Raw genomic sequence first — 20,439 nt, 5'->3', positions numbered from 1 at the left:
AAGCAGCTCTTATATATCGGCCTATTTCTGTATTGTTCGCAAACAAGGAAATCTGTTGGCTGCGTGTTTCACATGTATTTCAAAGTACAGAATAAGTTTTTGGGCATTACCCCTTTTAAGAAGTTTCCTGCTTAAGAAGTTTTTTTTTTTTTTTTTTGCAGTCCCTTGAGAAACTTCTTAACAGAGTTTCACTGTAACTGTTAAACAAGCTATATCCACTAACGTTAACATGTTCAGCTGGTTCATAAGGCACTGGATTGATACTTGATAAACAGAAACCGACAGTAAACAAGTGGAAGTCAACTCAAAGTGTTGGCTCTTTTGAATATTCAAAATTGTAAAACCAACAAATCTCTTGAATCTACTTTTTAAGAAGCCTCTAAAGATGGATTTTAGATTGTAATCTGAACATACCATTTGCCATAAAACTATTTACTTTGATCATAGTTTTCTTGTTTTGTATTTTAATGTAAGGTTTTGTAATGTACTGGTAATGCGATCTGAATATCAGCATAATTTGCTTGTATCAGTGTCCTTATAATGACACTCATGCATGCGCGCACCATAAACGCACAGGCATTTGGTAACTATAAAAAAAAACCTTCGGTTGATCTTGGCTTCATTGTTGCTCTATTAGCCTATCATAAAACTGAAATCAATCACATTGTCATTTTCTAGTACATCTTCACCAAAATACGTCATAATTTCTGCGCCACTATCACTCACTATATGTACTTGGCGAACTCATTGACTTGTTGAAGCCATACTTATAAGTGATCGTACCCAACCTAAATAACCTCAGCATATTATTTGTATAATATCATGAGCTATTTGTATTCAGTTTGTAATTATCATTCTTTCTTTCTTTCTTTCTTTCTTTCTTTCTTTCTTTCTTTCTTTCTTAATCCGTTTACCCTCCAGGATTTTTTTTATTTTTTTTATTTAACTCCTCAGGCTTAGCGAGGGATCCCACCTTTACCAGCTCAAGAGCAGTATCCTAGAACGTGAGACTTTGGGTTGGGGGGTTTCAACTAGGGAGGATGACCAGTACTTTGCCCAGACTGCCTCACCTGCTATGCTGAACTGGGGCCTTGTGGGGGATGGGAAGATTGGAAGGGACAGACAAGGAAGAGGGAAGGAAGTGGCCATGGCCTTATGTTAGGTACCATCCCGGCATTTGCCTGGAGGAGAAATGGGAAACCACGGAAAACCACTTCGATGGATGGCTGAGGATGGAATCGAACCCCGCTCTACTCAGATGACCTCCCGAGGCTGAGTGGACGCCATTCCTGCCCTCTTACGACATTTCAACTTTCGTGATAAAGAGCCGGGAATTGAACCCAGGTCACTCGGGTGGCAGCTAATCACATTAACCACTACACCACAGAGGCAGACATGACTGTCATTACAAGTAATTTCATAGCGTTTTCCGTTTAAATCTGTTTATCTCGTTTGTGTTAGGCTTTAAAAAATTCAATGTCATATAAGTATTGAATATAAATTATAAGTGTATGTTAGAAAAGAGTAAATAAATAATGTTACCTAGGTTGAAACACAATGAACAATGACACATACAGTAAAACCTTGTTAATTCAAAGTCGTTGGGACTCAAAAATCAGACTTCGAATTACGTGATTTCGAATTAACCGCCAATTTGCAATTCAGAAGTACCAACCCTTGCCACGTTACAAAATATTCTAAGGCCCGTTACTGCTTGCAGTTAACCTTGATTCACAGTTTATACCTTTCAAATGCCATGAAAAAAGAACTATTTCTAAAATGTATCCAAGAAGGTGCGTTTACAGTATTCAAATAATGCTCTTGGATATCTCACTGGCAAACATTACCTCACGCAACGAAAAAAAAAAAAAAAAAAGAAAAAAGGCACGATTCAAAGACAAGGAGAAATCCATGCTGGCTCCCATGTGCAAGTGCTTTATTCATTGGATTACTATACCGTGTGCATTTTAGATGCCTTGTATTTACGCAGAAAGTACCCGATGCACTTAACATTGAACTTTCGTATAACTTTATCCTTGTACGATTTCCCGCCATGGTACTTCTCTCGTATTTCAGAAATGTAAACACTTGCCGCATCACAAAGTATTCTGACCCATTAATACATGCAGTCACAGTTTAAATCTTTCAGATGCCAGGGAAAAATACTATTTCCAAAATGTATCCAACAAGGTGCATTTACAATGTTCAAATAATGCACTTGGATAAATCACAAGCATAACCTCACGCAACGAAAGAAAAAAATCATATAATTCAAAGATGAGGATAGATTAGCTGGTTCCCCTGTGCAAATGCATTATTTTTTAGATTTCTGTACTGTTTGCATTTTTAGATGCTTTATAATGGCATGGAAATTGCCCGACGCCCTTGAAACCTAGTGGCTTATCGAACTTTCCTACGACGAGGGGATAAAGTTTCTCGCTTCCATGTGCATTGTAACGCACTACAATGACTCCCATCCCTCACCCGTGTACGATTCCCCAGCTGGCATTTTCTCCTTTAAAACCATAAGGCCGTTTGGACTCGCGTTAAAATTAAGTAATGCAGTTTCATCGGCAGTGACACAATTGTTCGGTGCCTACGAATTTATCACTTGAGCCACGTTTTTCGTCAACTGTCGGCATCAATTTTTGGTAGTGAGACAAAGTCTCTCATAGTGCATTGGCACTGCCGGTGGCTTCAAGTTGCCTACGCAGTGGCCTCTAAGGTATGCACTAGCCATGTGTCTTGGTAGGTGTGCTAGGTACCAACTAATGAGCCCAGCCTAGCACACAGGGGTGAAACGCTGGCAACCAGGAATGAGTTAGCTGGAAAATTTATAATGTCCAATAACGGACCATTTATATTGGTATTATAAATTTACTCATTCAGGACAAATATTTCAGATTCCCTATGAGAATCAACTATATCACCGATAGGAATTGTGCCGGCTGCTGAAGCCTGTCGCACTCCTCTGGGGCAATGATTAATGACAGACAAATGAAATGAAATGATATTGGAGAGTGTTGCTGGAATGTGAAAGATGACAGAGAAAACCAGAGTACCCGAATAAGAGCCTGTCCTGCCTCTGCTTTGTCCAGCACAAATCTCACATGGAGTGACCAGGATTTGAACTACGGAACCCAACGGTGAGAGGCTGGCTGAGACACAAAGGATTTTCATCATCATCATCGTTATTTTAAAAATGTAAATTCACATCCTCGTTCTAAGGTGGTGCAGTTCTTTTGAGGCATACCCTCGAAGGGGGTGAGCTGCATGTACCTTTCAAACCACATACCCCCTCCTTCTAGTTTTAGATTTCTGGCAGTATTGAGAATCAAACCTGGGCCTCCAAAGACGGCAGCTAATAGCACTAAACATTGCACTCCGGAGGTATTCTTATTGTTCAATGTATTTATTCTAAATATTGTAATCTAGGAATAAAGAGTCACGCTGTATTTTACATTATAAATAAATAATCGTGTCAGCCCTGCAGGAGAGCCTCAGAAAGCAGCAGGAGGCTGTAGAGAAAGAGAATCTCCGATTGAAGGGACTGGAAGCGACATTGTCTAGTCATCGTCGTGAACTGGAGGAGGAGCGTCAGAGTCAACAACGTGAGACGGAAAAACTTGAAGTGGAGCAGCAGCGTCTTGAAAGCCAGCGCAAACAGCTGGAAGTAAGTACTGTTACAATTAATTATGACCTCTTCTTACCAGTTGGATTGAAATATTGTGATTCTTGAACATAATTTGGTTACTTCTTCATGATAATTAGTGATCAAGATAGACGGAATGACAGTTTTATTTTGTTTATTTTAAAAAAATTATTTATGAGTATTTCCAACTCTCTAACAGTGTTGCCAACTTAGCGGATTTTCCGGCTGTTATTCTTGGCTTTCTAGACCATCTTATTTGACGAATGATGACAGATAATGAAACTGTAAGAGAGTGGCATTTATGCTATGAAGGAAGACCGTTTAATGAATGGGCCTGTTCTGTGTGTAGCCCTTGAGGTAGGGGATTCACCTAGTTTGCACCTGGCAGTAAAATGCCTACAAGTTTTAGCTCGCCGGCTCGCAGGTTAATCCCAGTGAAACTCACAGATCAGGTGAGTGCTTTTTTTATTATTATTATTATTATTATTATTATTATTATTATTATTATTATTATTATTATTATTATTATTATTATTACTTGAGATCAGATTTCATGGAGGAATTTTAGCGGATTCTTAGTAGTATTTAGCGGATCTTGAAAATATAAGTTGGCAACACTGCCCTCTAATGTTTGTATACTTGGTTCACGTTGTTTCTGACCACACTTTATATCGTAAGTTGCTGTTTATTTGCCAATTTTTTTTCACGCACCACTGAGGCAAGCATGGCATCCAGTAGTAGACAACAATGCGACTCAAGACCTCCTTGTAATTAGTCAAGTAATGGTTGTAATTAATTTTGTCTGCTAAACACCAAACGTGTCATCACTCAAGATCTTTTACAGGTTGACATCGTATGACATGGAGTACAGAATGGAATTTTCTCCACGCTTAAGAAATCTGACTACCTCTGCCGGGTTTGGACTCGTGATCTTGGCATCCAGGGGCCAGTGCTCTAACACTGATCCTTAGAGGGAGCAATAATAATGTAACATGTTGGCATGGTAAACAAATGAATACAGAACCTGGTAGCGTTTTACTTCTCACATTGATTATCTAATTACTAAAACCTTCACATTAATACACAGGATTCCTGAGCTCACAATTTACACAAGTACACAGGACACACACTTACACAGTTCGCACTCTCTCTTTCTTAGTCTCACTGTTTATTTATACTAATACACAGGGTCTACGGTCACTAGTTCTACAGTCTCACAGTCACACTGTTTGGCATTGAGACAATCCACAGTTCGCAGCCCGCACACAACAGTCTCACAGTTTCCTGTAGAACTCGGTTCACAGCCCGATGTCGGCACCCAGTGTCTTCTTCCACACTCGCTCACAGGAGCTGCTCCCTAGAGACACATGCATGGCGACAGGCAACAGAACTTGTCTTCAGCTCCAACAGGCGAGCACTCCAACGGACTGGCACACCCAGCCTGATTGCACCCTTCGCTCTCTTTGCTCTCTCGCTAACTCACTGTGTCCACTCACTGAACTGAACTACACCAACCAGGCAAGTTGGCCGTGCGGTTAGAGGCGCACAGCTTTGAGCTTGCATCAGGGAGATAGTGGGTTCGAGCCCCACTGTCGGCAGCTCTGAAGATGGTTTTCCGTAGTTTCCTATTTTCACACCAGGCAAATGCTGGGGCTGTACTTTAATTAAGGCCACGACTGATTCCTTCCCACTCCTAGGCCTTTCCTATCCCATCATCACCATAAGACCTATCTGTGTCAGTGCAACGTAAAGCAAATTGTGGTGGGGGGGGAAAAAAAAGAAAGAGAGAGAGAGAGAGAACTACACCAACTCCAACCCACTGGCAAGTCACTCATATTTTATATACCTGGGCGAGTCATTCCAGAACAGTTCGGATGCTGGATGTATCCAGAAACCTCGCGAGGTGGAAGACTCCAGATTCGGCACTCTCGTAATTTCCATAGTCCTTACGCCGCGCCACCTTGGGTGGAAGAGAGAGGGGACGACCTAGCACCTAAGCCCAAACACGAGTGGTGTGGCATGAAGGAGTAGATGGACTAATTGGTGACGTCGCATGCTGGCCCCACCCACGCTAGACGTTGACATGGCGGGCGTAGAGGCCATGCCCATAGCAATAATCTTCTGTGTTTTCCCGCACCCTAGTTTTTAAAATTTTGGCACACCTCTTAGTACTTTCTAAATAATGAAATGTATCACCTGTTTCTTATATAATGTGTTTGCAAATTCCAGTACTCATTTTTTTTATTCTTTGCATTGTGTGGTCTCAAAATTAGCCAAATTTCAATTTTTGTTTTCAGTAATCTATATATATATAAAATAAGAGTTTTGTCTGTACATTGCTCAGAATTTAAAAAGGGTGGTATTTCCTTATCGGTCGTGTCCATAGTAATAAGGAAATTCACTTTTTAATTTTCCGTAATTTCTGTCTGTCTGTCTGTCTGTCTGTCTGTCTGTCTGTCTGTCTGTCTGTCTGTCTGTCTGTCTGTCTGTCTGTCTGTCTGTCTGTATGTATGTATGTATGTATGTATGTATGTATGTATGTATGTATGTATGTACACGCATCACAAGAAAATAGCTGAAGTGAATTTGATGGAAATTGATATGTTAAGTTCGGGAATATGTCGCTACAATCTAGGCCATCAATAATCTTATTCACGCTGAAAGAAATGGTAGTTTAGGGGAAGGCCTAAAAATGTTTTCTCAAATATTTATGTTAATAGTGTTAGTATCTTAATGAAAATCAGTATGTAAAGTTGGGGAATAAGGAACTATAGTCTACGCTATAAATAATTTTGTAAGACGTCCCTATATCACAGAGTCGAAAGAAAACTAAATGTGAAAGCCTACAATATAGAAAGCTCATAACATTGATCAACAATAACATTACATTGACCATTGTTTGTTGTGATGTGCTTTGTGTCTTCTGTTGCCACTCTTTCAATCAATCAATACTGATCTGCAGTTAGGCAGTTGCTCAGGTGGGATGGATGGGGATTACTGCTGTATACCAAGGTTTTTATTGAATTTGCTTTACGTCACACCATCACGGATAGGTCTTATGGCGACGATGGGATAGAAAAGGGCTAGGAGTGCGAAGGAAGTGGCCCTGGCCTTAATTACGCTACAGCCCCAGCTTTTGCCTGGTGTGGAAATGGGAGACCACGGAAAACCATCTTCACGGCTGCCGACAGTGGGGTTTAAACCTACTACCTCCCGGGTGCAAGCTCACAGCTGCGCTCCCCTAACCGCACGACCAACTCGCCCAGTCATACCGAGTTTAACAGCCTGCCTGTATATTGGCGGGAAGTAGCTGGGGAGGTAGATAGCTTTCTTCTTTAGCATGCCATTCCTCTGGTTCATAAATTTTCTAATTCTACTGGTACGTAACAAACTGGTTCATCATAGCATTCGAGCTATTCAATCCCTACTCTGAGGCACTGATTGGAACGATCAGCGTGCGTGTTTAACAGTATAATGGCAGAGTAGTGTTCACGGCTGTCTGCGCCCTGGACATTCCAGCACTGCAACTTTGGACTGTTAGATCGGCACTGTAGTACTGTTCGTTAAAAGTGAGAAAATGTGCGGCTTTTCATTTGATCAAGTACTTTATATGCTAAAATTTCTTTTAATTGCTACATTCCTACTGACGTTTTTGTAATGGCCTAAGTTGACTTCAGTTAGGAAAACCAGAAAGAAAGTCTGTCCGAGAATCCCGTTGCGAAGCACAGGTACATCAGCTAGTTATATCTTAAAATAAAAAATAAATTTTATATTGTCTTAAAAACTCATATAGGGTTGGATGGTTATGTTCTTCACTTCCTGGAAAAGTTTCAGTTTGATAACTCTGCTCTGAAAACAGGAATTACAACTTTTCCCCTGAGAGCCTGCTTTTTTAACAAAAACCACCTGGTACTTTTTCAGCACACCTGTGCATTATTGCCTGCCACTAATAGGGTTAAATAGTGCACTGAAATAGATTGCTCTAGCTCTTATGGTTCCTGAAAAAAGCGTATTTAAAAACTTACAAATTGTCACTTTCAGGAATGTAATGTTACAAGGGTTGATTCATAAGTCATAGCTTTTTTTTTTTTTTTTTTTTTTTGGAGAGCTGTGACACAGGAAATGTACGTAGGTGGTTTGAAAAGTTCTCGGAATGTACTAGAATTAAGTATCTTACCTTGGTGGAACTGCTTTTATTTTTCAACATAGTCTCCCTCTAAACTAATGCATTTGGTCCAGCGATGTTCCAAAGCCTTGATCCCATCTCGAAAATGAGATTCCTCCAGGCCTGCAAAATACCTCTCCAATTCGGCTGTCAGTTCTTCCCTTGTAGAAAATCTCCGTCCACCGAGGAAAATTTTCAGCTTGGGGAATAGATGAAAGTCTGATGGTGCCAAATCAGGTGAATAAGGTGGATGTGGCAACAATTCGTACCCCAGTTCATGAAGTTTTGCCATGGCAATAACACTTGTGTGCGGTGGAGCGTTGTCCTGATGAAAGATGACCTTTTTCCTTGCCAAACCAGGCCTTGTTTTACGTATCTTTTCCTGTAGTTGGTCTAGGAGGTTTTCATAGTATTGCCCCGTAATTGTTTGGCCAGTAGGACGATAATCTATCAGCAGAATGCCTTTTGCATCCCAGAAAACTGAGGCCATGACCTTTCCGGCCAAACGCACTGCCTTTGCTTTCTTTGGTGGTGGTGAATCAGCATGTTTCCACTGCTTTGACTGCTGTTTTGTCTCTGGGGTATAGTAGTGGACCCAAGTTTCATCTGTAGTCATAAACCGGCGCAAAAAATCTTGTTGGTTGCACTGAAAACGGGCCAGACTTTGTTCGGACATTTCCAATCTGGTGCGTTTATTGTCCAATGTCAAGAGCCACGGCACCCATCTTGTGGATAATTTTTTCATACCCAATTCTTCGGTTAAAATATAATATACCCATTCAGAAGACATCCCTACAGCTTCAGCAATCTCCCGCACTTTCAGTCGACGATCCTCCATGACCATTTTATGCACTTTTGCTATAAATTCTGGGGTCGTTACACTTTTTGGCTGTCCACTACACGGATCATCATCCAAGCTCTCCCGACCAAATTTAAACTCGCTGGTCCACTTGGCAACAATTGAAAATGAAGGAGCAGAGTCCCCCAGTGTGTTCTGAAAGTCGGCATGAATTTCGTTTGCTTTCATTCCTTTCTTTACAAAATATTTAATCACTGCTCGAATCTCAGTTTATTCCATTGTCACAAATCACTACGTGGGAACAACAACAAAGAGTTGTCGCTACCACACTCCTGCAGCTAGAGCACTGATGCACCACGTGTTCACTCACAAAGGATGTGTGATTATTGCGCGGGAACCTCGTTGCTCTAGCACTGACATCTAGCGGTGATTCCGAGAACTTTTCAAACCGTCCTCGTACTAATTACATTTTTAAGTTTATGTGATGCCACATGGGGTAGGGATGCAGGAATCTCTGGTAAGGTAAAAGGACAAATGTGGCATTTTGAAATCATTGTCATTTTTTAATGTAGACTTATGTTCCTCGATAACGAGTACATGGAAAGAAAAGTTGGAAAACGCTTTTAGTGGTTGGGTATTTTACGATTATGTTTAATATCTCAATCGACAGACAAAAGATAAAGCTACCTGTTGAAAAAATAAAATTGAAAATCTGGAATGTAGTTTTCATGAAATAGCGCTTCAAAATAAGCAAAATATGTGACATCACACACATACTCTGTCCTAAGATGGCACTCTGTTGACTGTGTTGGAGGTTGGCTGTCATGAATACATCATGATCATTTGTATAGAATAACAAATTTAATAGTGGAAAAGGCATTTGATTTTCTCAAACATCACTTTAATTTGAATGTTCTGCCGAGCAACTATCCCAGCACATTGGGCAGTTCATTTATTGATCTTACTTTCACTCATAATGTTACTCCTGAACTCTAATGTCTCTTATTTCTCATAACACACACCCATATTACACCAAGTTATTACCCACGTTCTAAGTGCACCACATTCTATTGAATAAAATAATATTTGTCTTTTATTTCTAATAAGTAAGTCTATGAATCCTTCAAATCCTGCGGCCGTTACAATAGTGACAGCGACTTTCATACAATCATTTATATGAATCGTACAAGCCGTTTAACATCATACAGAGCAATTTCTTAGATTGTCTATGGTTGGTTGCCATCGATAAGGAAGGTGGAAGATTCCATTGGCTACATGAGATTCTTCAGTGTTTGCTACCTCACATTGAATTGCTCGTACAATGTCTTCTTTGTGGGTAGAGTGTTTCCCATGCAGTGGCTTCCTCACTTTGAGAGATTGAAGTCACACTGACTGAGATGTACCAACACTGTTCGACTTTGGTTACTTCCATTATGCACCACTCTCACCAGACAACGGACATGTGGGACATGATAATGGCCAGACTGATTCACCCATGTCCCATCTGCTGGCAACATAATGAAGTTCATGTATCGTACCACGGCCGACTTGATGGGTCGCTCTAGCTAGCTCGTTACCAGCCTTGACAATCGGGTCCACGCACTGTAATCGGAGTAGTTACACAGCTCGACACGTTGCGCTCGCGGCCGACCTATTTGCAGTAGAAATGCACACTTCTTTATGGAAAATATATTGACTTTTATTGCCGATTTATCATAATTTAGAGTTATGGAGAATGTTACATAGGTTAGTACTGTTAAAATGATTAAACGTAATGGTTACTTTCGTTGATATTTGGCAAAATGATGTCCTGAAATGAAACTGCGGGGAGATGACTTAGTCCAGCTGACGTTCTGATATTTACTCTGATTGCCGATGTATCTTAATTTAGGGAATAAAATAGTATGTTACATTGACTAATATTGTTAAAATGATTAATCCTAAAGGCTACTTTCATTGATATGTGCCAAAATAACGTCGTGAAATGAAACTGCGGAGGATGGAGTAGTCCAACTGACAAATAGCGAAAAAAAAGAAGCATAAGAAGAATTTAAAATAAAAATTCATTGAGAGAAAAGTATTTTGAGTAAATAAATTGTAAACTGTTCTCTGCTCACCGATGATGATGCTTGTTGTCAAAAGGGACCTTTTTTTTTTTTTTTGCTATTGGCTTTACGTCGCACCGACACAGATATGTCTTATGGCGACGATGGGACAGGAAAGGACTAGGACTGGGAAGGAAGCGGCCGTAGCCTTAATTAAGGTACAGCCCCAGCATTTGCCTGGTGTGAAAATGGGAAACCACGGAAAACCATCTTCAGGGCTGCCAGCAGTGGGATTCGAACCCACTATCTCCCGAATACTAGATACTGGCCGCACTTAAGCGACTGCAGCTATCGAGCTCGGTGGGCCTAACATTTAGGTCATCAGCCCCATTGCTCAGGTAACAGTACTTCATGCATTGGCCTTACCGTCATAGCAGTAGTGATTCTTACTTGTCAATGTTTAAATGTTAATGTTCAGATTATCTTGGATAAAAATGTGTTGTGTTGCTGTCATATGGCAAATACGACACCGCCTAAAGGATTATTCTATAAAAGAAAATTCATGGGTAAAAATACCTGATTAGCATGATTAGCTGCCACTTCCGGAGGCCCGGGTTCGATTCCTGGCCCTGCCACGAAATTTCAAAAGTGGTACGAAGGCTTGAACGGGATCCACTCAGCCTTGGGAGGTCAACTGTGTAGAGGGGGTATCGATTCACACCTCAGACATCCTCGAAGTGGTTTTCCATAGTTTCCCACTTCTCCTCCAAGCAAATGCCGGGATGGTACCTTCCCTCTTGCTTGTCTATGCCTTCCAATCTTCCCATCCCCAACACAAGGCTCCTGTTCAGCATAGAAGTTGCGGCCACGTGGGCGAGGTACTGGTCATCCTTCCCAGTTGTATCCTCCGACCCGCAATCTCACCCTCCAGGACACTACCCTTGAGGTAGTAGAGGTGGGATCCCTCACTGAGTCCGAGAGAAAAGCCAACCCTGGAGGGGTAAACAGAGTAAGAAAGAATGAAAGAAAGAACAAAGGTAAATACCCGAAATAGAAACGGAAAACTAAGATGAGAGTGCTACCTGCTTTTATGATAGTGTCCCTTTGCTCTTTTTTTCCTGTTCGGAATACAAAAAGGGCACACAGCAATATATATTCGAATATTTCCTAACACAGTTTCAGAAAAGCAAATCACCACACCATTAAAAAACAAATTAGCGCATAAATTAAAACCCCTGTTCAGGACGAAGTTACAGCGAGAAATCACTTTGTTCTTGTCTCTATAAAATTTCTGCTCGAAGTACGAAAAGGTGCACAAGAATGTCACGAATTCCAAGATTTGTAAACACAATTTAAAAAATATAATCACCACACTACATAATAAAAAATAAACTCACTAGCGCATAACTATCAGATCTCAATATCAATCCAACAAGCACCTCATTGCGAACACATTGCCAACATTTATGACAGCATAACCATATAAATAAAACTGGAAATGCGGCAATCTGCGGTATACAGCTTCCTGTCAGTGGGTAGTAGGCCAGCGCTCCAGCGGCATTATGGTGAAACTTTCCAATTACAGTTTTATGCTGGGCTTCACAAGTGTTTGTCAAGGCCGGTATAAGGAGCGCAGCGAGAGATCCAGTCGGCCGTGATCGTACATACTGAGGGAGTTGGCCGTGCTGTTAGGGTTGCGCAGCTGTGATCTTGCATTCAGGAAATAGTGAGTTTGAACCCCATTGTTGGCAGCCCTGAAGATGGTTTTCCGTGGTTTCCCATTTTCATGCGAAGCAAATGCTGAGGCTGTACCTTAAGTTAGGCTATAGCCACTTCCTTCCCACTCCTAGCCTTTTCCTCTCCCATCATCGCATAAGACCTACCTGTGTCAAAGCCAATTGTAAAAATAAAAATTGTTATTCCTCATTATAATGCCATTGCTTGTTCAGATCATTTGTTGATGCAATAAACACAGTATCTGATATCTAAGATAAAATTCTAAAGGATTTTAATTGTATAAAGTCCTATTCAATACAAGTTCATTACTGTTCATCACCTGTGATAATCTTATCAAAAAGTGATGGATTGCTATTGCCTTTGTCATTAACTAACCTTATATCCTCATCCCTTATTCCTTTTGGAACCCGAGAAGTGTTAGCGATATTCTGTATAGTTTGAAAACAATTCTGATGAACCCCACACTCATTATTGGGGACAGATACTCAGCCCTCTTAAAAATGCCAATGAACTATTTGTCCTGTTCATTACTTGTAATAAAGAGAGTGGCGTTAAAATGAGGTCAAGTTGAATGACTTAAGCGTCTACATAGTGATGTACTGTATAGGGATTTTCTGGAATAGTATTCATCAACATTTAATTTTAAAATGTATTTTACATTAGAATATTCCCATAACTGACATACATACTTCAAAATTTCCTCAGCTTATGGTTTTTCCCCACAACAATGAAAAACGGTTTGCAATGTTCTGCCAATTAACAGAAGGATACTGTTCTTTATAAGCACACACTTTTTTTCGTTTTCTTTCACACATAAAAATATTTGTTTATTCATCGTAGAAACTTGTACGCACAGGACAGAATGGACCAAAGTTTAAAGGAGCTCGAGATGTGCTACTGTCAAGCTCTGTTTCCTCAAATTGCTTTGTCCAGCCTTCCAAAGCTTTTCTCAGGAACAGTCCATTATGGTAATCCTTAAGGAAATTCCCATCCATGACAAGACGATTCAGTCCTAGAGCAATTAAATCCCTGGCACCATGCCACTCGAAATAATGAGCTACAGGTAATGAGGGTCGGTAACATACTCAATCCACATTCATAAAGGATCAGGTAAGAGCCATGTTTCCATTTAAAAAAGAGGTTCCCGGGTTCCTGCCAATAATTTCAAATCAGCGATTGGTGATATCTCAAGCACATTTATAACAATGTCCAGCACTTTTGTACCTGTGCTACCAGTGGCCCATGGTGGTAGGTGGGGATGGCATTTTATTGAGGTAGTTAGCATATTATTTCTAGAAAAAATATCCGTTTGTTGCGTGTCATGGGAAATGACTGAGGGTGGCGGAATATTTTGTGGCATTATATTGAGGGTTGGCTGTATTATCAAGTGTATATACATGATACATATTTGGTATTAACACATTTTCAGGAAATGAAGGATAGTTGCCATAACTTCTGAATGAACCCTCGTAATTAATGGCTCTGATGGTGGGGGTGGCAGTGGTGCTGCCATATTTCAATAGTCATTTAAAATACACTTTCAGTACAGGAACATACACATATTATATATTTTTGGATTTAGGAATGCTTACTCTTTTTAAAGAATTGAAAACCTGGATATTTTGATGAATTTTTCACATCCAGGTACCCTTCAATTATATATCAGGTTTCTGCATTATTTTTATATAATTTATATTGGTTGCTTTTTGCTTTGACATTACAGTTGTATTGGCATTAGATTGTTCTGTATTGTTTCTGGTTGTTGAAATAACAAAAGTACGTGTGGCTTGTGTTTGGTAGAGTATGAAGCTTGCCTTGCTGGAGGAGCAGAAGGCTTGGAGACAACAGTTCAGTGAGGAGAGAATGAGCTTGGCTGCTGAGAAGTCTCGACTGGAGACTATGGCTCGCTTACAGAATGCATCCTCTAAACAGGATGAAGTGGCACAGGTATTCTTCTTTAATACTTAAATTACAAATGTGATCTGAATGTTTTCATATAGGTTTGCTAAATACAGTAGAAGTTCGCTATAGCGAGTACGGCATATAACGAGAACTCCGTTATAGCGATGACATTTTTCTGTCCCATCAAAATTTCTATATTAAACTGTGTATCGTCCTTCGGTTACAGTGAGAACCCTATCACTGGCGCATCCGTTATTACGAGTGATTAGGCGCGCACAATTTTTTCCGTTACCGATATTTATGCACCCCAGCGATGATATTGCATGCGATCGATTACCTTCGGCATCGTTTCCTTGCTATGTGCACTAGCGATTTCTCTCGTCGACATTCGAAGTCGAAGTCGATTAGTAATATCCGTCGACAGTTGTTCCGTAAAGAAAATTCGAAATGAAAGAGAACATATTTTCATAAGAAATGCGTAAATAACGTGTCCGATAACGGTTGTTAACTCGTTAAAATTAAGGCTGACTAAACGACCGCTTAATTTTGAGGCTAAATACTGCAATTAAGTAAGAATGGGATACACCTTGAGATATGGCAGAGTGCTTAATTGATTTCAGAGGTTAGTTTATATTTTGTCGCGTCTGGTTCAATTACGGAAAGACTATTATGAAAATTTATAGCGCGAAAGGTATAATTTCTGTACTGGCGCTTGAAGTGTGTTTTCATCATATGCATTGTACGGTTAAGTTAAGATATGTGACGCTGTTTGAATAAGAAAACTGAAACGTTTGCAACAAAATGCTATCGATCATCTTCGGTACGGTATAGTTTTCTCACTTTGTGCATTTGCGATCTCTCTCGTTGACATTCAAAGGCGATGTTGGAGTTTATTAATAATACCCATTGACTGCTGTTCTCTAAAGAAAATTCGAAATGAAAGAGGAAAACACGTTTTCGTAATAAATGCGTAAATAACATGGCCGATAGCAGTTGTTAATGATATAGATGTTGATTCCCACAGGGAATCTGAAATATTTGTCCTGAATGAGTAAATTTATAATACCAATATAAATGGTCCGTTATTGGACATTATAAATTTTCCTGCTAACTCATTCTTGGTTGCCAGCGTTTCGCCCTCGTGTGCTAGGGTGGGCTCATCAGTTGGTACCTAGCACACCTACCAATACGCTGGCTAGTGCATACCGTGGAGGCCACTGCGTAAACTAACTGGAGCCACCGGCAGTGCCAATGCACTAGGAGACTTTGTCTCATCAGCAAAAATTGATGCCTGCTTGGCCATCATATGATATAGATGTTGATTCCCACAGGGAATCTGAAATATTTGTCTTGAATGAGTAAATTTATAATACCAATATAAATGGTCCGTTATTGGACATTATAAATTTTCCTGCTAACTCATTCTTGGTTGCCAGCGTTTCGCCCTCGACTTTTCAACGAGAGAGGTTTTATGTTGTCTTGAGTGGCCATTGAATTCTAATTTGCTCTCCATTTAAAATCAGGTTGCTTCCAGCCGAATTTCACTAACCTTGATACGGCAACTTTAGCCATAGACTTTCTTATTATTTATTTGGTCAAGGCCTAGTTTGTACAGTTTTATAAGATCATTTTAAGATTGCTGATGTAATTACCATACCAACTTTTATTTCTTTGCAAACATTTAAAATGATTTTTAATTGTCAATTGTCATTTAACAACTCATGATTGCACATATTGTATAATATTCATTCTAATTTTTATTCTCATTTGATATACTTTTTCTTATATCGACAATCAGGATCCTGATTTTTACCTTTAGCATGAGTGTAAAAAGGCTGATGATGCCCTTTTAAATGGCGAAACATGTCCCTTTAGACCTTAGTTTAATAGGATGTAAGTCCTAACTTTGCAAATATCATTTGTATTGAATAGGTTGACTAATAAAATTTTAATAATCTTAAATTGATGTACATTTTCAATACGGACCAAATATGAAGTTTGTAACGTAATTTTATACAAAAATCGGATATAATGACAATCCGCTATAGCGAGTAAATTTTTCGCTGTTATGAATTCTCGCTATAACGGACTTCTACTGTATTACATAATGGCCTTTTATTCTTTGTTCACTCAGTGTGTTTTGTTACAAATCACAGTTTTCTTCTTTGGTTTTTATATTTCATTAATTTATGAATTTTTTGTAGTATTCTCGATCCTCGTAGTATATCAAGGATTATAATATAAAACAAAAGTTAAAAGGTTTCCACCTATTCAGTACTATTTATTGTAACATAAAAATAAAAAGCTACATGTATCTGTTCACACTTGCTTCAACTGAACTGACTTCAAGAAGATTCTTCAAGTATTTTAAGTGTTTCACCTGGTCTTTTGTGCAGTGCATTCTGCAGATTGGAAGAAAACTTTGAGAACTTACACAAGATGTGTGATCATGATGAGTCTTTAACATTCAACTCATGATATTGATATGTAAATTGGCCAGGAGATCACTAAGATTGTTTGGCCGCCAGAAGGCTGTTGCTCTCTTAGCACCACCCAGGGGACACGTGTAGGGTATCTTTGGGTTAAACCTACGGACGTGAACATCACAAGCTCACCACCACCTAGTGCCTTTCACCTACCCAGGAAAACGTGGTCAACGCTAAACAGGATAAGAACAAACCCTGGCAGATGTGCGGATCTTCTCTACAAGTGGGGACATATATCTTTGCCAGAATGCAGTTCTGGTGCTCCCAGGCAGACCATACGGCACATAGTGAATGACTGCCCGACCCATTCCTATAGTGGCAACTTCAGTGACTTTGTGGAAGCAGGTCCAGCTGTAATAGACTTTAACAACTTGAAAGTCAAACTGTAAATAATGTAAATATGTAATTTATTTTTGATTAATGTTGCTGTGTACAGCCAAACGCTAAATAATAATAATAATAATAATAATAATAATAATAATAATAATAATAATAATAATCATAAATATAACATTCAACTCTACTTTTCTTGCACCGAATATCAACAGCACATGCTTGCTTCATAAATTTTATCTATCTGTAATTCATGTCTTGCCTTAAATAATAATTTTGACTGGTGATGGTCTCTAGCAAGACCAAAACTAGTTTCATCAAATATATGGAACATTTTAATTTTTAGGTTACAATAAATAGTATTGAATAGGTGGAAACCTTTAGTTTTTGTTTTATATTATATTGCTCTTCAATACGGAATAATATGAAATCAAGGATTAAGGGAACAACATACTCTAGATACCTAATGCAATCCTGAAACGCTGGAACAGGCTTTTTCCAAGGTCTGCAACAAAGAATTCCTGCATCCTCTAATGCACAGTGCAACCCCAATCTCATGACCTTGTCCCACTTATCACCTCTTCGTTGTTCAGAACAGAAAATAAAAACTAGCTACGATATTCCATCTGAAGCATGAAAAATGCAGGGACAAGAAGGTGCTGACATCATTGCAACCTTGTTACCAGTTTATCGTAGAAGAAGTGCTACTATTGTCCTGGTCAACAAGTGTTACTGTGCCTGTTTGGAAGGGTAAGGGTGATGTTAATGATTGTGCAAACCATCGGCCTATTCACCTACTGTGTCATGCCATGAAGCTCTTCGAACGCATTATAGATCACCGCCTACAGAGTATTGCCAACATCACTCTGAACCAATGTGGATTTGTGACAGGATGGGGAACGATTGATTCCATTCGTGCAGCTTGGCGCGTATGGAAAGACACCGGGAAAAGAACAGGCCAAAGAGTTCAAATATCATCGGCATTTTTAATAGAACCGAGTTTCCATCACCAATAACGAGTACAGTGTTCACCAAAATTGTGGTCCAAATTATTCAGAACATCGCTAACACTATGCGGGTATTGATGACCACATGCCAACACATTTTGACTCAAGACCTGGACATATGCCATGTGTCTGACCATATAGGCCCTCGCCACTTAAACTCCTAACTAAAGAATAACAAATAAGGATGCAGGTTAGTTAATGACAAAGGCAATAGCGATCTATCGTGTTTAAAAAAAAAAAAAAGATTATCACAGGTGAACCGAGCAAGTCATGGTGTGGTTTGGGTCATGTAGCTATCAGCTTGCACTCAGGAGATAGTGGGTTTGAACCCCACTGTCGCAGCCCTGAAGATGGTTTTCCACAGTTTCTCCATTTTCACACGAGGCAAATGCTTGGCCTGCACCTCATTTGAGGCCACAGTCGCTTCCTTCCCATTCCTAGCCCTTTCCTATCCCATCATCGCCCTAAGACCCCTCTGTGTCAGTGCCACGTAAAGCAGATTGTAAATATATGTATGTCACAGGTGATGAAACTTGGTGCTACTAGTTTGATATTCAGTCAGCGTGTGTTTCTTCAATCTGAAAATATTGTCTTTGCTGCAATCAAAGTATATCAGACAGGATCACGGTAAAGAGAAAGTTCTTTTCATGGAATCGTCCATTCAAAATTCATTTCAGAGAGCAGAACAGTAAACAAGGAGATGTATATAAGGTAATCGCACCAGTAGTGGACACTTTAAGGATTTTTTTTCAAGTAATTGTTTACTGTGCTCTTATTTATATATTATATAATTTAAAAATTAAGTATTCTTATACACGTAACTATCCCCTATTAATTTTTTTGCTTTGTAATCACAACTGCATAATGGAACATATTTAATTACAAATTATTCTTGAGGCTGAAAATGTATCAATAGTGGACACCGAAAAAATTTAGATATTTAGTAGTGGACAGGCTGCTGTGTCAGTAGTGGACAATGTATATAAAAATGAATATATTCATTAAGAAATCGCTTATTCTACACAAAACTCACATAACTTAAGTTCTGATATTTACATATGACAAATAAATGAATTAATACTTGAAGTATCACTATGAAATGAAAGCATAAAGAAGATAACTTAATTCAAGGAGCTAACTTATTTGTTACATTGTTCTGATTGAATACAAACATGAAACATTGCGAACAAGCACAGTTTAAACTTAAAGAAGCATTGTTACTTTTGCCACTATTGTTAACTGTCAGTCTATATCAATGCTCATCGGAAATTGGCAGCGATCATCGCGCCCAAACACTAGAGGTTTAGGAAGCCTTGATTCTATTTCAGAGGCATCAATTTTTCGCACATCTTTGTCATTTTTACCGAATACACTTTTCATCCTATTTAGAGGATGGAATACCATCACTTCCGCTAGATCGTCATTTATTACACTCATAATTTTGCACACACATTTGTATTTTCTTTTCTTACCAGAAAAGGTAACAACTACAAAATCATTCTCCAGTAAAGGTTTTCTTTCCTCTTGCCTCTCATTTTCAACGCTATTCTGACTTTGATTTTCGTATCTGTCCTCCTCGACTGCTTTCGATGTTTCTTCAAATCCTTTTTCTCCTTGTCCTCCTCCTTCTTCCTCTTTATCTGTCAATTCTTTAACTGCTGGACTTGGTCCACTAGGTTCATTTGAAGATGGCTCAGCATCTTCCTGTAACAGCAAAATTCCTTCTTCGTCTTCCGAAATGTCCTCTATGTCAAGACTAATATCGTTGATACTACTACTGCCCGATGGTACCCAAGAACCTTCATCATCTGATGATGTCTCTTCTTTCCGTGTCATTTTCTTCTTTCGTTGCCTTGTAGTCTTCATTTTAATAGCTTTCTCTTCAGCCTTCCTTTTTTTTTCAGCAGCCTGTTCTTGTTTCTTTCTTAATCTTGCAATTGCTCTCTCTCTTTTCAGTTCTTCTTGTGCTATTTTCTTCTTTTCTTTATTTTCATAATACTCCTGCCAAGCTTTCGAGGTGACCACGGAAGGTATGATCTCCTTTCTGTACCTTTTGGTAGTGGTCTTCCTGGGTTCAGGCCAGAAAAGAGACCTTTTAAAAGGACTAGGTATTTCTTCAGAGCTTTGATTGTTGTTGTGGCTATTGTTGATATTAGTGTCAACAACGGTACTGCTGGTGTTTGAATTACCGGGTCCTTCATTCTCATAGTGCTGGTTATTTTCAGTACAGGAATTATTGATAGCACTGGAGTTACTTACATCATAATTATTATCCTGCTGGTGGATAACTTGAGCACCTCCAACTGAGGAATC

The 20,439-nt window shown here is 39.4% G+C and overlaps 1 protein-coding gene across 2 annotated transcripts in view; it reads left to right on the top strand.

The window, feature by feature from the left end:
* LOC136872104 (fas-binding factor 1) overlaps nt 1-20,439 on the top strand; it is a 147,251-nt gene that overhangs the window by 97,487 nt on the left and 29,325 nt on the right. For both annotated transcript variants that reach the window (XM_067145961.2, XM_067145955.2), the window contains exons 12-13: nt 3,486-3,673; nt 14,199-14,345. In XM_067145961.2, coding sequence (XP_067002062.2) covers nt 3,486-3,673; nt 14,199-14,345 — 335 coding nt within the window. The remainder of the gene's footprint in view (nt 1-3,485; nt 3,674-14,198; nt 14,346-20,439) is intronic.

Source organism: Anabrus simplex, chromosome 1, assembly GCF_040414725.1.
Source record: "Anabrus simplex isolate iqAnaSimp1 chromosome 1, ASM4041472v1, whole genome shotgun sequence".
NCBI classification, from domain to species: domain Eukaryota; kingdom Metazoa; phylum Arthropoda; class Insecta; order Orthoptera; family Tettigoniidae; genus Anabrus; species Anabrus simplex.
The sequence above is the reverse complement of the archived record's forward strand: the minus strand, read 5'-3'. Positions and strand labels throughout refer to the sequence as shown.